The sequence below is a fragment of the Balaenoptera ricei genome, chromosome 12 (genome assembly GCF_028023285.1).
Source record: "Balaenoptera ricei isolate mBalRic1 chromosome 12, mBalRic1.hap2, whole genome shotgun sequence".
NCBI classification, from domain to species: Eukaryota; Metazoa; Chordata; class Mammalia; order Artiodactyla; family Balaenopteridae; genus Balaenoptera; species Balaenoptera ricei.
Genome location: NC_082650.1, coordinates 40,679,203 through 40,694,949, shown reverse-complemented (window position 1 = coordinate 40,694,949; position 15,747 = coordinate 40,679,203). Strand labels below are relative to the sequence as shown.

The window sequence follows — 15,747 nt, the reverse complement described above, 5'->3', positions numbered from 1 at the left end:
CCGCATCCATTTCTTCTGCATAGACAGGGCCTGGCAGTCAGAGAATATACAGTTCTGAAAAGTCAGTGTTTATATTAATGAAATGGCATTGGCATTTTTGAGAATATGAGAAAAACATTTAAAAAAACCTATCCCACAATTTTTGCAAAAGATTCCAATGGAGATAAGCTTCTAAGGTCAGATAAATGGGATGCTTTAAAAAAATGTATATTATTGGTCAAAATACAAATCACCAGCACTGCTACAGTATGAAGTATAATAGGAGTTGCTGCTAGACATTTGGAGAAGCTTCGAGGGGTCCATGAAAGGTAACTGTTGTCAATGTTCCAACAAGGAAGCCATTCAGTGGCCCAGCTCTTCTTGAGCACTCTTACTCATAGGATCAAATCTTGGTGGCATTATTCCAAAGGAAGAGAAGATCACATAGAATGTCTTCATCTTTTATGAAAGATTTTGTGGAAATCACTTTAGAAATAAAAGATATAGTACAGTCCATGTTAGGAGAACTTATTATTTAATTGCTGGCTAATGCTATGACTAATCTCTTTGGCTTAGAAAATGGTTTAAGCAATTTCCATGAGTAACTTATTTTGGTATAAAGAAGTTCTTTCTTTCTCTTTCCAGTTGGTCACATAAGCAATAGACTAAAAAGAAAAGGTTCCAGAATACTTAGATAACAATTTCATTTTATACACCTAACAAAACAGAATTGGAAATAAACACAATTTTTCATTAAAAAAAAAACCCTGTTATAGAATAGCCAATTGCAACTTTTCTTTCATGTAACTAATTCTGAATTAGCACTTTAGGAAATTTTAAAAAATAAAATGGATGATTTCAGTAATAATTGTACTTGATAAATCCTTTTACAAAAGTAAACCAAATATTTACATAAATTAAATGAAGCATAGACTTCTTTTTTTTTTTTAAGGGGTAGGGAAAGCAGATTTTCTTAAAATAAAAAGAATAAATTATATTTTCGTGAATGTGTTCTGAATCACGGGAAGTAATTTTTAGTTAGGACAAAACAATAAACTCATTTGAAGGAAAGGACAATATAAATACAAGACCAAAACAATATTTATGGATTGCTGAGCTTGAAGACTTGAAAGTCAGATTATAATTTCTATTTTTTCCCCCTTCTTTAACATAAAGAAAAATGTACCCTTAGAAATAGCATAGCCAGCAAATAAGAGAGCAAAACTGTGTCTTAACACTACAACATTTCAAAAGGTGTTTTATTAACCATTTCAATGAAATGAAATTTAGGGAGAGGTATCTATCAGAAAACATTTGCCATCCTCTTCTTTTCTGATATCTGTACTACTGAGAAGAGTAAAGAGTATTAAGGCTGGATGAGTTTGCTTTGTTTCCAGAGAATAATGGCCAAGAGATTTCCCTGCCCAACCTCAGGAGAATCACTGAAGCCAGTTTATGGGAATTGTCCTACCACAGCCCTCTAGGATGGCATCTGGAGTGTCCTCAAAGGATCTACCCACTCTAAGATTGAGGCCACATGACTCAGGCTATTATGAACCCTAATGCAGAGTGCTGAAGAGGGAGGACCATGGAAGTGGTGGAAAAGCACATAAAAATTATATGCAGACCTCTGCTCTCATCAGGCAGAAAACTATCCAGTGGGTTTTAGAGACGGAGATGGTCTCAAGGAAGGCTGATAATTTCGGGACCCACCTAATGCCAACTTAACATATGAGTATTTCATAAAAATATCTTGACATTTCACTACAAGAGAGATTTCATTTTTAGTGAGTTGGCATGAATGGGGCTGAGATATAAATTTTCAGTTCCCTGGAGATCTGGCAGAGGTCAGATATCAAGATTTTCACAGTCAAAATGTATAATATATTATACAGTTGTAACTATTGTTATATGAAACTACATTGTTTTTGCTAAACTGCAGTAAAGAATAAAATTCAAAGCAGTCAAGGGGATGGAAGGTGGATTTGGGATGGGCATACCACCATAAAATGTTCATTTTTGAAATTTCTCTCTCCCATCTCCATTTCCTTTGTTCACTGTCCCTACTTAAACTAAGAGGAGAGGAATTAGCTCAAATAACTCACTCACACCCACCTTTAACTTCACCTTTAACTTCACACACCTTGGCCAACAGGAAACAAGTATGCCTTGGCTATACTCTTTTCCACCACATTAATTTACTGTAATATTACAGTAAGTAAAATTTTAGAAAAGGTAGTAATATTCTAAAATACACTGCTTTTTATCATCCCTGGACTTTTGGTGAAAAAAGCACTAACTAAAACCCATAATTGTTGTTGTAAGGAGCAACTACAAGTAGTGGAACTCACGTCTCTAATGCTATTTCATTTCTCTCGTCAGCAGATTTAGAGCACAGCTTTATCCGGGCTGGCTACCCCTCTTTGCCTCTTCTCCCTCACCCGTCCACATTCGCCGGCTTCCTCTCCACTCTCCTGCCCGCCTTTCCTCTTCCCCGCCCCTTTCTTCTAGGCCCTCCTCCTTGTTGAGTCAGTGGCTTGAAACTTTTAAAAGCTCTGCGCTCCAAGTAAGAAAAAAGCTTTTATGAGGTATCAGCACTTTTCGTTCATTAGGGGGAAGGAGTGAGGAAAGTACCAAATAGCTGAAGACGTTTAAACTTTAAATAGACAGGTCTGAGGGCCTGGACTTGCTTTTGCATTTGACTTCATCCTCTGAGGAGTTCAATCACTTGGCGTGCCTACTTCACTTCTTTCAAGAGAAAGAGTAAGTTTTTTAAAAGACCTTTACCTATTCCTTTCTTTTTCTACAAGAAAAACTTTTCTAAAGTTTTAAAATTTGTTAAATGTAGCTTTCATATGATATTGTAAAGGGAATGATGAACTTGAAAGTGTCTATAGTTTTAAACTTAAAATTGAACTTACGGTATTTACTTTTTGACTGTTAAAAAGTTTTCTTTTAAAAATGCAACAGGTAAATAAGATTCAGATCTTTCTGATTAGGATTAGAATATTAGAATAAAGTTACTGGATATTTGGTTCTCCATTTTAGAGGATAATTTTACTTTTTTGGGTAATCAGTAATAGTCTAGGTGCTTTGTAACTTTGAGGGGGGCGGGGTTAGGGGGCCTAGGTTGGGGGTTTGAATGACAACAGCAGAAAAATCAAAGTGCAAATTTGCTTAGCGTGCTTGCTATAGAATTCTACTCTTTGTACTTTTTCATATGGAAATCTTGATTGATGTTCTATAGCCTTGCAAAGCAAACTTCTTAACAAAGTGCTTTGTTAAGACCTTGCTGCTTGACTTCCACGTGGTCCCTTCCTAGAATTTTACCCGGTAAACAAAAAGGTATAAAAATCAGAGCTGTAATATTGAGGTTCTTAAAGCAACAGTAAAGGGTTACTTTGTATTAGCAACCACTATGCAAAAATCTTGAGAACCTCAGGAGAGCCACCACTGAGTCGACCACGCTGGCAGTTCAGGAGGTGAAATCCCTTGAATGGGTGGTGGTTACTTAACAAAGCATTACCAGAGAGAGAACGGACGTTTAGAAGAGAGTATATGCCAGGGTGCATTTCCAAAACGGTCTCCGAAGACAGGGGCTCCTAGAAAGAATAGGAAACGAAATTTCTTAAATCGGAGCCTTAGAGGGAGCTAGCTCCCCCCAGCCCCACGCCCCCGCAGCCTTCCGCTTGTCGGAACCTGTAGCAGACTTCAGAGCTCTTGGGCAACTTTTTTGAGTTTGAGCCGCAGGGTGCGGTGCTGCCAGTAGGCAAAGATAACACTGATTTGTTATTTAAAAGGACTCAATTTCCTACATGTTCTTATGGGTAACACACATTCTGTTAGCCAGAAATGCAACCGTGCGTTTTCGTGTCCGGTAGGGATTTTGTCTGTTCTAACTCCACAGACTAATTAGTTTAAATTCTTGGTGTGACCCTGCAGTTTGAAGTATTTGCACCAGAGAATGCTGAAAAGCAAATAAAAATGAAAGCTTTGCGGAACGAGGACGGAGGCCTGGGGCCGGGAGGGCTCGGGCCGCCTCCTGCCATCTTATCATCTGCCCGGCTCGCCCGGGGCTCCTGCACTGCCGAGCCTCCGCGCTTTGGGAACGTTTGCTGAGAAGTTTCCCTCAAATCCTCACAGTCAAACCCAGCGCAGGTCCGAGTTCCGCCACTGGAAAGGAAGGGGGAGGGGGAGAGAGGCGGGGGGGGAGATGGACTGTGGCCAAATGGTAAAAGAAGAGCAAGTGATTAATTGAATTAAATGTGTCAATCTAATTTCCCTTCCAAAACCCGCACCCGCAGTGTCCTTTTTTTTTTTTTTTTGAACTTGTTGAATCCTACTGTATCAACCATAAAGAAATCTGAGTACCTTGGAAATTACCGTGCCTAAATGGCACTTGTAACACTTCAGTTCTCAAAACTTCCCAAGAATAGGGATGGGGTGGGGAGAGCAGAGGAAGCCCCATAATGAAATGAGTAAAGAGCTAATGACGTGTCCAGAGGCAGATCAGTACAGAATTCGGAAACTCAAATCTTGAGTTCCCAGCAGCGGCTCGCCCACCCTATCCTCTTGGCTGGCCATCCAGATGTTTACAGAGCATCTCTGATAAAGCTTATCAAAAGCTCTCCTTGACCAACCTCATCCTCACCCTAGGGCGTGCCTGTGTTTCTCTCCAGGAGTACAAAGTGGGGGTGGGAAGAGGAGAGCTATAAACTGTTGGAAAAATAGACGTGGCTTTATTTGGAGGTGGGTTTAATTTCTTCTGCTTCCCAAACCAAGCTGGTAATGAAAAGATGCTTAATCTCACCCTCTGATCATTGGGCACACTTGAACTCAGTCTAAAATGCCTCAGGCAGTTTGAAGAGTAGATTATGAAAAATTTTTAAAAAGCCTAACTTATACAAGGATTGCCAAGAATAAAATCTTGCAGTAATGCAGAGACCTCATTAAATTAACTCTGTCTCAAAGAATGAAAAAAGCCAGGTAGAAAACCCTTCAGGAGAAAGGGTAATTCTTCTATGTAGGCCAGATTGCCAGAAGGTTATTCTGTCCTAGCAGTGTGTCTGTCTGGTGCTTTGTAGTTTCCAAAGTCAGTATAGTTATCACCTGTCCTTTGCCTGGAAAATGCAGTGGTAATGCTTTAATCCTACTCTCTTCACTGTTTAAATATGTTCCACATTTTTCTACTACCTTTTATAATTTATCACTGCCGCCCCATCCACTCAATTCCTGGCCCTTTACAGTGTAATTCTTACGTTGCTGACCCTGGGAAACACGGTTCCAAGCAAGCGTCTGAAAGGGTGTGTTTTCAGATACTGAGAGTTGTTTTGTTACTTACATGTTTCCAATTCCTGCATAGAGAAGAATGGAAACCTCACATTACAGTGCATTCCTTCATTTCTCTGATGATATCCAGAGGGGTAGCTTGGTATGAGCCTCAGAGCCTCTACGTATGATACCGAGGGAAGGGAATGATAGGAAAGTCACCAGTGATTAATACCTTCTACTCCACCTTTCCTGTTCTGATCTGACTTCCCTTCAAGATTCTCAATTGTTTGAATAGATTGTTGGAGCGTATTCACACACATTAGTTAGTTCAGCTCTGGGGAGACAAGTTATTAATTATTAATTATCTAGTGTTTACCACTAATGTCAATATTCAGTATAGATAAGTCAAGTTTAAAAAATATCCCCAGAGTTTCTCCTCAATGGGAGTTCCCCCCAACCTCCTTCGGGTAACTACCTAAATTCTCCACTTTGTCTCCACTTTGCCTGTCTAGATTCACCATTTGGCTATGTATGTACATACTGTCTTTTGCCAAAGTTAAAACACAAATCAGGGTGAGATAGATATATATATATATATATATATATATATATATATATATATATATATATGTAAAAATTTTTCTTTAAGAATTTCTTAACTTTCAATAACCTTCACATCCAAGTTTTCCTAGCTTTCTAGGCAGATACATTCTATAGTATATGACTTTTTCCATGATTTAGAGGAGATGCCTCCAAATAGCAACACAAAGACCCTCTTCATGGTCTTTTCTCCCTATTAATTGATAAAGGGTAAATTCCTCCTTCTCATGAATCTCTTTGAAGTTGCTAAAATAGCAATATTGTACTCATTACAGGAGCATCTAGAAAACTAATTTTGATTACCATTAGGAAAATGTTAATCACTTCTTAGTTGCTATTTTGCTAAAGAAAGGATGCCAAAGTTAGAAAATAAGTGGCCTATATCTATATCTAAAAATCATTTAAAGAGTAATAGCTAAACTTTACTGAGCTTTTATTAAGAGCTTCATGTGCATGAGCTACTCATTCAATGCTCACTAAGGAAAATAGACTGTTCTTAATCAATACACTTGTGAGGGCTCTAAGAGTGTGTTTATATGATGACAAAATAACTAGGCTGTTCAATAAAATTAGTAAATTTGGAGGTGACATTTGGGGGAAGCACCAAAACTGATAGAAATAGCGTTATTTTAAAGTCCATCCGATCACAATCTAAGAAGATGGCTTTTAGCCTGCAGCTTCTGACTTAGGCTCTTTCCTCTAGCACCCCTCAAGTGACCATTAGAAACTTCCGTTAGTAGGGGAGTTGAGTGATAGCTATTGGACGAGGGAGGGGATTGTCTCTTTGGATGGAGTCCCTCACTCCTCGACTGCCATCGCATCTCATCATTCTGTGGAGGCTGATGTATGCCGACTGGGTGATGAAAAAGGGTGAGGGCCAAGGAAAGAAGGCTTGTTAGTGTGTACCCCACCCCACCTCCCTCAAAAAAGCAATGCCACACATCAGATACCTGCAGAAATGTAGCAGTATTTCAGTCTTTACGAAGGAATCTAAGGCTAATCAGGGAGCCCTGAGACAGAATTTTAAATAGAGCAGAGGTTTACACGGAATAGGTTTGATACATCACAGAGTTAGGCTAACTACCCAGGTATAAGGAAACAAAGGTTGTATATTACCTGATGAACTGGGAATATACATTTTCTATGGCACCTGATTCAAATCACTTAACTGCCTAACATACACTCAAACTATATAGAGATGTTATATTAACCAGGGTTGGTATCAGCTGTTATTCTTCCCTTCGGAGCCCCAATCTTACCCCAAGATTTATCATTCTTGAAATAAACACAAGTTTTAACAGGTTATTTCTTCTATTGCAAGACACTGTGGGGTCTCTTTCAGCGACAATTGAATTGTGTAGTCCAGTCAGAATTAGAATACTACAGAATTGGACAACACAAGTTTTTTTTTTTAGTGTTATTGTTTTAAAATCTTAACCTGTGAAACAGCATAATAGTGAAACTGCATATATATCTATGATACCTGGTGCAGTTCTGCAAGAATCCCAAATCACTATGCCCTTGTGTAATAAATTCAAGACCTTGTTTAAGAAATTCTTTGTTAAAGAGCCTGTTTTCTTAATTCAGTCATATTGCCTGTTCAGGAATCATTTAAAGTATGCTGTTTCAGACAGTTCTCTGTTACAGCAATTATCACTTGAAAATTTAAATGTCTGTGTAATATGAGATGCTGACAATACCACTTTTTTTGTTTTTTTTACTGTGGAAGTCTCTTTTTACTTAATTTGAAACCTCGGAAGTTTGGGATATGTAACTATAATTAAGAGAGTCCCAAGGAGATAGTAAACAAACAAACAAAACTGGTGAAACCTTTCAAAGAAAGGTGGTACCTTTCTTTGTACAAGCCCCTTTTAATTCATTCAATAGATATTCAATATCTCTTAACTCTTTTAAGCACTGGAGATACAGCAGTGGACAAAGGAGACTCCCTAATGGAGCTCACATTCTAGCTGAGGAAAGCAGATAGTGATAAGTCCTTGTCATGGAGGCAGACAAACAATAAACAAGTAAATACATAATATATCAAGTAGAGCTAAGGGCCATTAAAAAACAAAAACAGAACAAGGGGAGTAGCAAGGGACAGGCCTAGAGTGCTGACTGATGAGGTGATACCAGAACAAGCCATGGGCATGGAACCGAGCTGATCAAGGCAGATCAGCTTGTTAGTTTTTCAAGACTGACTAAGGAGAGTAGATTGGTGAGCAGGGTAACTAGGCTCTTGTCGTATAACCTGAAGAAAGGTGGCATGTAACCTGATGATGGCTGAGATCAGGCTAAGAGCAGGGGTGGTGGTGAGACTCATAGTCTGTTTTCAGGGGAAGATAAAGCCTATAGAATTTGCTGACAGATTGAATGTGGATTATGTTAATTATGTGTGGCTATGAATATTACCAAAAGCACATCTGGCTGTTGTAACTAGAGAGGAATGGTCACAACTGAGCCCACTCAAAGACACTTACTGCAAGGGAGAGGGGTTCTTACAAAAATTAAAGAAAAACATTAGGAGAGTTTACAGTTTAGTTTTGGGGCTTATAGTTTTTTTTTTTTTTGGCTGCACCCTAGGGCATGCCGGCTCCTAGTTCCCCAACCAGGGATTGAACCTGCGCCCCCTGCAGTGGAAGCTCGGAGTCTTAACCACTGTACTGCCAGGGAAGTCCCAAGGGGCTTAGAATGTTTTGGTTTAGGATATTAGAAACACACACGGTACTTCCGCCCCCTCCCCCCCAAAAAAATCCATTAAGTGGATTTTTACCAGGAAGCAATCCTATTTACCTTTATTTTATTTTAATTCCCCACTCTCAACTCATTACAGTGTCTCTTCTTGGGAAAATCTTTAAAATTGGAAGTAAAATATATTCTAATTCTCCTAATAATTATTAGAACATTAATGACATAGCAACGTGACTGTAGCTTTGGCACAGTGATTTGTTTATATGGCTCTGGAAAAGGGGACGGTCAAAAGTAACTTAAAATAGAAGGTTTTTTTTTTCATTTTGAATAAAGCATTTGAGTCCCTGTGCTCTTGGGGAGCAGCCGATGGAGGTGGAGGGACGGGGGCTGTACAGTAAAGGGTAAGCTCAGTTCCCAGTTGCCCAGAGACCTCTGCTTCTCATACTAACCCTGCCCACCCATCCCCTTGGCCTTTTTAGACACTCAATCCCTTTCTGCTCTCCTGACATTTCCCCACTCCTAAATATTTTGAACGAGAGACGAGACAGAGCACCAAAAAATGTCAAGAAACATTTGCCTCTTGGCCTGAAAACTTACTTCAGAATCACCTGGTGCATTTGTTTAGAAAAAGAAAAAGAAACAAAAGAATGATTCACAGCCACCCCCCACCCTCACCCCATGATATTCATTCAAACTGGTGACTGTCAGGAATGTATGTTTTTAACACATGCTGCTAAGTGATTCTGATGCCCTTCGGAACCGCTGCAAAGGGCCCAGAGGGTCCTTGGGCGGGTCACACCTGGCATGACTGGTTTTTGGCTTCTAGTCTAGAGGGCCATGAAGAGCAATGGAAAATGTGATCTAATATGGTACATAGAGGACACAAGAAGGACGGTTCAGCTACTGTTAAGCATTTGCTTCTAATGAGAATTTTGTACAACTCCTTAACCTAGACCTTAATCTACATATAAATTTCCACCCTGGGAACCTAAAGGTGAAGGCATGAATATACAGGATATATGCTCAACTGCATATATGATTTTATCATATATCAAATAAGGAATATACCTGTCTCATACTAGTGAATGTGAATGGGGTATATAGTCTGTAAATCAATGCTAGGGACTCTATAAACATAATTATGACCTCTTCTTATAAAAGGGCATTACTTTTTCAACTATGACTTGGAAAAATGAAAATAATGGGATGAGGGGACAACCAGTTGATAGAACTTTTAATTTACAGCAAAGTGAATGACTACCAAAAAGATAACGATTTTTGTTATCTTTTTTTTTTTTTGTTAACTATTTTTGTTATAGTGCTAATAACAGGTGTCTACATGTTACAAGATACTAGGTGTCCAGTTGGATAATTCATCTCATTCAGATGAAAGAGTATAACTCAGTTAATGCAAATGACAACTGGGTGGCTGCTTAAAGAAAAGACAACTTGGCTACTACCTAGAGAGCTGCCCAGTGACCCAGTTCACATACTGTGGCACTGTAGGGTATTTTTGTGGAATCTCAGAATTATATGAAAGTCAAGTTTTATTTTTCCATAGAGTGTAAAGAAACTTAGTAATTAATTGCCACAAGCATCTACATATTTTACTTTGAATAATAATGAAACACTGACTAAAATGACAACTTCTCAGTGTACCTGAAGCACGTTAAGTTTTTCTTGAGCTCGATCATTGCATGAATGTGATGAGATGTGTGCAGTTTATCATTTTATACTTGATTATTTTTGTCATTCATCCCCCCCCACCCCCATCCCCCCAAAATTGGAGTATTGAACAAAAGCAGATGACACTGGCAAAATATTGTAATTCTCTACACAGAATCAGGACCAATTTACACATCATCACATCGAAACTGTCTATTGATAGAGCTTCAAAAATTCTGTTCTATTTGTTTGACCCTCATGGACTGTGCTTCTTCATTCCCAGTGTAGTGTCTTCTGCTAAATTGTAGTTTCTTTCTTTTACATTCTCTCATATCAAACTGTCCGTCAAAGCTAAATTTCTCCCTCTCTTCAAGCTTTTCCAGCTTTTCCAGCTTTTCCCTGGCTATTTAACTCTCTTTGTCAGTCCTACAAGCCTTTGTTCTTGTTTGACTGCTCTTTCCATACATCAATTTCACAATCTAAAATGGCCCTTCCTAGAGGGGAAGCTCCCTTTTTTATGACCACTGGCAGGGGGGCATTATTTCCTGTAACTTGCCCACCCACCTCCAACCTTTACCATGCACCTCCAACCTTTACCCGTCACCCACCCCCCTTTCTTTGGCACCAGTCTCTGGGCCAGCCCAGACTGCTAATTTAGATAGCTGATATAGATAGCTGCTACAGTTTCAGTTTATGGATCAGGCATCTCTTCTTTGTTCCATCCAGGAAATCCCAGGCCAGGTTTCCAATTTATTTTTTTCTGGTCTCTATAGCCAGGAGGTACAGGCATTAGACAGAAATGTAATATTGCTTGGTGGGGAAGAAGATTCCCATGGACCTCATTTACTTCCCACAAGGAGAAGATGGCTTATAGTTTAATACCAGGTGAAAAATTCTTTATATCCAGACAACAAACATATTTCTAAGAAGCCTATATAATCCTACTTTTAGTTATACTATTTAAAATTCAATAAGCTCCTGAAAAGTCTTTGCTTTGCTTGTTTTTAATTATTAAATAATCTTTGACTACTTCATCCCATTCTGAACCCTCCAATTACTCTCTGCTGAAAATTAGACTATATTCTCTCTGGCTGCCACGTGCAGTGTTATTCATTTCTTACCAGATTTCAGCCCCCGCTAAGATTGTATATATTAAAGCACGGAAACATTTCTAACGTTAACCCAGCTTTTCTATAATTTTAAGACCAGTGTCGTGCATTGGGAAGCCTTGGTCTTGGGATTGAAAGTCTTTTCCTGGCTCTACGGATAGCTGAATATTTCCTATATACTTAAGACCTCAATTTTCATCAGTTAAAAGGACTATTGGCATTAGAAGAATAAATTGAACTAAATAACTTTTGGGATTCCTGTCATATCTGTAGATGAGGCTATTTCTCATCCCCAATAATGGGGAAGTCCTAGGCTTATGATATCTAGGTATTGATAGGAAGTTAAATAGAGTACGTGGACTGAGGGCCCAAAGCCCAGTAAAGGAACTTACTTGTACAGCAATCCAAAGATTAAAACCAATCATTTTTACTAGAGATAACACTAAAGTTGTCTTTTTATTTCTCAGGCTATAATTAGTATCGAGGTCAATTGAACTCTTACTTGAAATGTGATGTGCATTTAGTCTTGTTTTATGAAAGTAGGTTCCTGCATCTAGTGACACAGTGTGTCAAAATGGTGTGTTTCAGTACAACGTATTTTCCTCTGGGCAGAAGACAGACTTCTGAACCACATAAGTCACTGCTTAAGAAGAAACAGAGAAGTATAAATGACTACACTGTAGAGTATGCACAAATGACACTTGAATTACCAAGGAGAAACATTTCAGGATACAATTAGGAATAAAGTATTATATGTAATAGGAATGAGGTTTGAAAACAGGTTGCATGCGTGTGCATGGGTATCGGCATTCTTACCTCAATTCTTAGGTACCCATGCTTTTTGAATACCACATATCAACATTTTGCTCGGGTGTGCATGCAGACACAGGCCTATCAGGTAAGAACAGTCCTCTAATTGGACCGTTCAGAGGGATAAAATAAGCAGACACTTAGCGCAGACAACTTCTCAAGTCACGTGGTAAGACAGTGGTTGAGCAAGTAATACATCTTCGCAAGGTTAAGATCGCAATTTACTCTGCACATGGGCGCTGCTGTTTCTAAGATTTAGCGTATCTCAAGAAAATTTGAGAGCTCTTTTCAGGGGAGAATGGAAGAGTTTGCACTTGTGGTTTTTTTGTTTGTTTATTTGTTTGTTTTTGAAGAGTGCTAGAAAGATAGGAGACCTTTTACAGTACTTTGACTGCTGGCTGAAAGAAACTGTATATTAAACTAACAATCTGTAGTCTATGATCATTTAGTTGTCTTTTTCTTTTCAGGTGGTGCCCAGGCAACATGGGTGACTGGAGTGCCTTAGGCAAACTCCTTGACAAGGTTCAAGCCTATTCTACCGCTGGAGGGAAGGTGTGGCTGTCAGTCCTTTTCATTTTCCGAATCCTGCTACTGGGGACAGCAGTTGAGTCAGCCTGGGGTGATGAGCAGTCTGCCTTTCGCTGTAACACTCAACAACCTGGTTGTGAAAACGTCTGCTATGACAAATCTTTCCCAATCTCTCATGTGCGTTTCTGGGTCCTGCAGATCATATTTGTGTCTGTTCCCACACTCTTGTACCTGGCTCATGTGTTCTATGTGATGCGAAAGGAAGAGAAACTGAACAAGAAAGAGGAGGAACTCAAAGTTGCCCAAACTGATGGTGTCAATGTGGATATGCACTTGAAGCAGATTGAAATAAAGAAGTTCAAGTATGGCATTGAAGAGCACGGCAAGGTGAAAATGCGAGGGGGCTTGCTGCGAACCTACATCATCAGTATCCTCTTCAAGTCTGTCTTTGAGGTAGCCTTCTTGCTGATTCAGTGGTACATCTATGGATTCAGTTTGAGTGCTGTTTACACTTGCAAAAGAGATCCCTGCCCGCATCAGGTGGACTGCTTCCTTTCTCGTCCCACAGAGAAAACCATCTTCATCATCTTCATGCTGGTCGTGTCCTTGGTGTCTCTTGGCTTGAACATCATCGAACTCTTCTATGTCTTCTTCAAGGGTGTTAAGGATCGCGTGAAGGGAAAGAGCGATCCTTACCACACTACCACCAGCCCACTGAGCCCCTCCAAAGACTGTGGATCTCCAAAATATGCTTATTTCAATGGCTGCTCCTCCCCAACCGCTCCCCTCTCACCCATGTCTCCTCCCGGGTACAAGCTGGTTACCGGAGACAGAAACAATTCTTCCTGCCGCAATTACAACAAACAAGCAAGTGAGCAAAACTGGGCTAATTACAGTGCAGAACAAAATCGAATGGGGCAGGCAGGAAGCACCATCTCTAACTCCCATGCACAGCCTTTTGATTTTCCTGATGACCCCCAGAATTCTAAAAAGCTCGATGCTGGCCATGAACTACAGCCTCTAGCCATTGTGGACCAGCGGCCTTCCAGCAGAGCCAGCAGTCGTGCCAGCAGCCGACCTCGGCCTGATGACCTAGAGATCTAGGTCCAGTCTTGAGAGCATAAAGATTCCACTCAATTGTGGAGAAGAAAAAGGTGCTATAGAAAGTGCACCTTAGGTGTTCATTTTTTTCCATTGGAGGTGGTACTCAACAGCCTTGTCACGAGGCTTAGAAAACACAAAGACATTAGAATACCTGGTTCACTGGGGGTGTTAGGGATAGGCAGGTGGAGAGGGAAGGGATGAGGGAGGTACATGTTGGTATTTAATGTAGTTGATTCAAAGAACTTAAATTTTAAATAAAAGTTACATTAGGTGATCCATAGTTAAGGGTTTTTTCTTCCCCACACACCCCTAAGAATACTTCTGTGTATGTGAAAGAGTGGGTGGGTGATATTTTTAGTTAAATACTTTTTTGTTTTACCAAGAAACTGAAATAACTTTGGCCAGGAGAAAATACTTCCTGAACATCCTACTTCTTCTCTTTATCAAGAAGAAGACAAAGGATTGTCCTTATGTCCCTGCTAAAACATTCCATTGTTAAAATTTGCACTTTGAAGGTAAGCTTTCTAGGCCTGACCCTCCAGGTGTCAATGGACTTGTGCTACTATATTTTTTATTCTTGGTATCAGTTAAAAGTTCAGACACGGCCCACAGAAGAAGACTTTCCATGCATTTGCAAATCTCAGCCAGTTATACATACATTCTTTTTTACATCCACGTTATTATTACCATCACTTTGCATCATTCCTCAACTACTATTCACATTCATTTAATGATTTCTGTAGACATTTAAAAAACAGTTGGGATATCACTTAACATTTTTTGAGTTAAAGTCAGGGAAGCAAGCCATGCTCAATATTTAACAATCACTTGTATGTGAATGTGTGTGGAACAGTGTGTTTTATTTGTCATGTATTGGTACAAGCAGATGCAGTATAAACTCACAAACACAGATTTGAAAATAATGCACACATGGTGTTCAAATTTGAACCTTTCTCATGGATTTTGTGGTGTGGGCCAATATGGTGTTTACATTATATAATTCCTGCTGTGCAAGTAAAGCACATTTTTTTTTTCCCCTAAAATGTTTTTTCCCCATGTATCCTATTATGGATACTGGTTTTGTTAATTATGATTCTTTTTTTTTTCCTTTTTTCTTTTTTTAGAATATAGCAGTAATGCTATTGCTGAAATGAATGATTTTCTTTTCCTGAAATGTAATCATTGATGCTTGAATGATAGAATTTTAGTACTGTAAACAGGCTTTAGTACTTAATGTGACAGACTTAGAAAAAATGCTTAGAGTGGACTATTAAGTGTGCCTAAATGAATTTTGCAGTAACTGGTATTCTTGGTTTTGTCCTACTTATGCACATTAATTCAGAACTTGTATTCTGTTATGAGTTTGACAGTCTTTTGGAGTAACCAGCAACTTTGATGTTTGCACTAAGATTTTATTTGGAATGCAAGAGGTTGAAAGAAGTTTCAATAATTGTACACATGTAACTAATTTATTTGAAATCTATCCTAAAGAAATCTACCAGTTTCTTCAAATGTCTTTTTAAAATTCATCACGGATGATTAGTGAAAATGCAGAGTATCATACTTTTCTTCTTGCATGTCAACTACATAAGCAGTTTTGTACAATGAGAAATACTAATTTGTTTGACATTCCATGTTAAACTACTGTCATGTTCAGCTTCATTGCATGTAATGTAGACCTAGTCCATCTGATCATGTGTTCTGGAGAGTGTTCTTTATTCAATAAAGTTTTAATTTAGTATAAAGATAGCCTTTATATCCTGTGTGATTTTTTAAAACTTTTATTGCATCAATTCACAATTATCAAAGACATTTCCATTGGTTATGAGGATATGGGCAAATAAGATTCACAAGATTCCAGAATCTTTAAAAGGACAGTATTTGTTATTAGCTAGATTCAGTGCAACATTGATTAACATATTTGGATATTTATTCAACAGAGAAGATAAAGTATTAGAGTGTTGAATTTGGAATATAAAATTAATGAGAT

General features: G+C 38.8%; 1 protein-coding gene across 1 annotated transcript; it reads left to right on the top strand.

The window, feature by feature from the left end:
• The first annotated feature begins 2,553 nt into the window (after positions 1 to 2,553).
• GJA1 (gap junction protein alpha 1) lies at positions 2,554 to 15,479 on the top strand. The gene is made up of 2 exons (XM_059941964.1): positions 2,554 to 2,742; positions 12,593 to 15,479. The coding sequence occupies exon 2, from the start codon at positions 12,609 to 12,611 to the stop codon at positions 13,755 to 13,757; it is 1,149 nt and encodes a 382-aa protein (XP_059797947.1). The 5' UTR covers positions 2,554 to 2,742; positions 12,593 to 12,608; the 3' UTR covers positions 13,758 to 15,479.
• Positions 15,480 to 15,747: the final 268 nt, after the last annotated feature.

What these genes read in the sequence shown, in the direction of transcription:
- GJA1 (XM_059941964.1), top strand. Translation starts at nt 12,609, where the DNA reads ATGGGTGACTGGAGTGCCTTAGGCAAACTCCTTGACAAGGTTCAAGCC.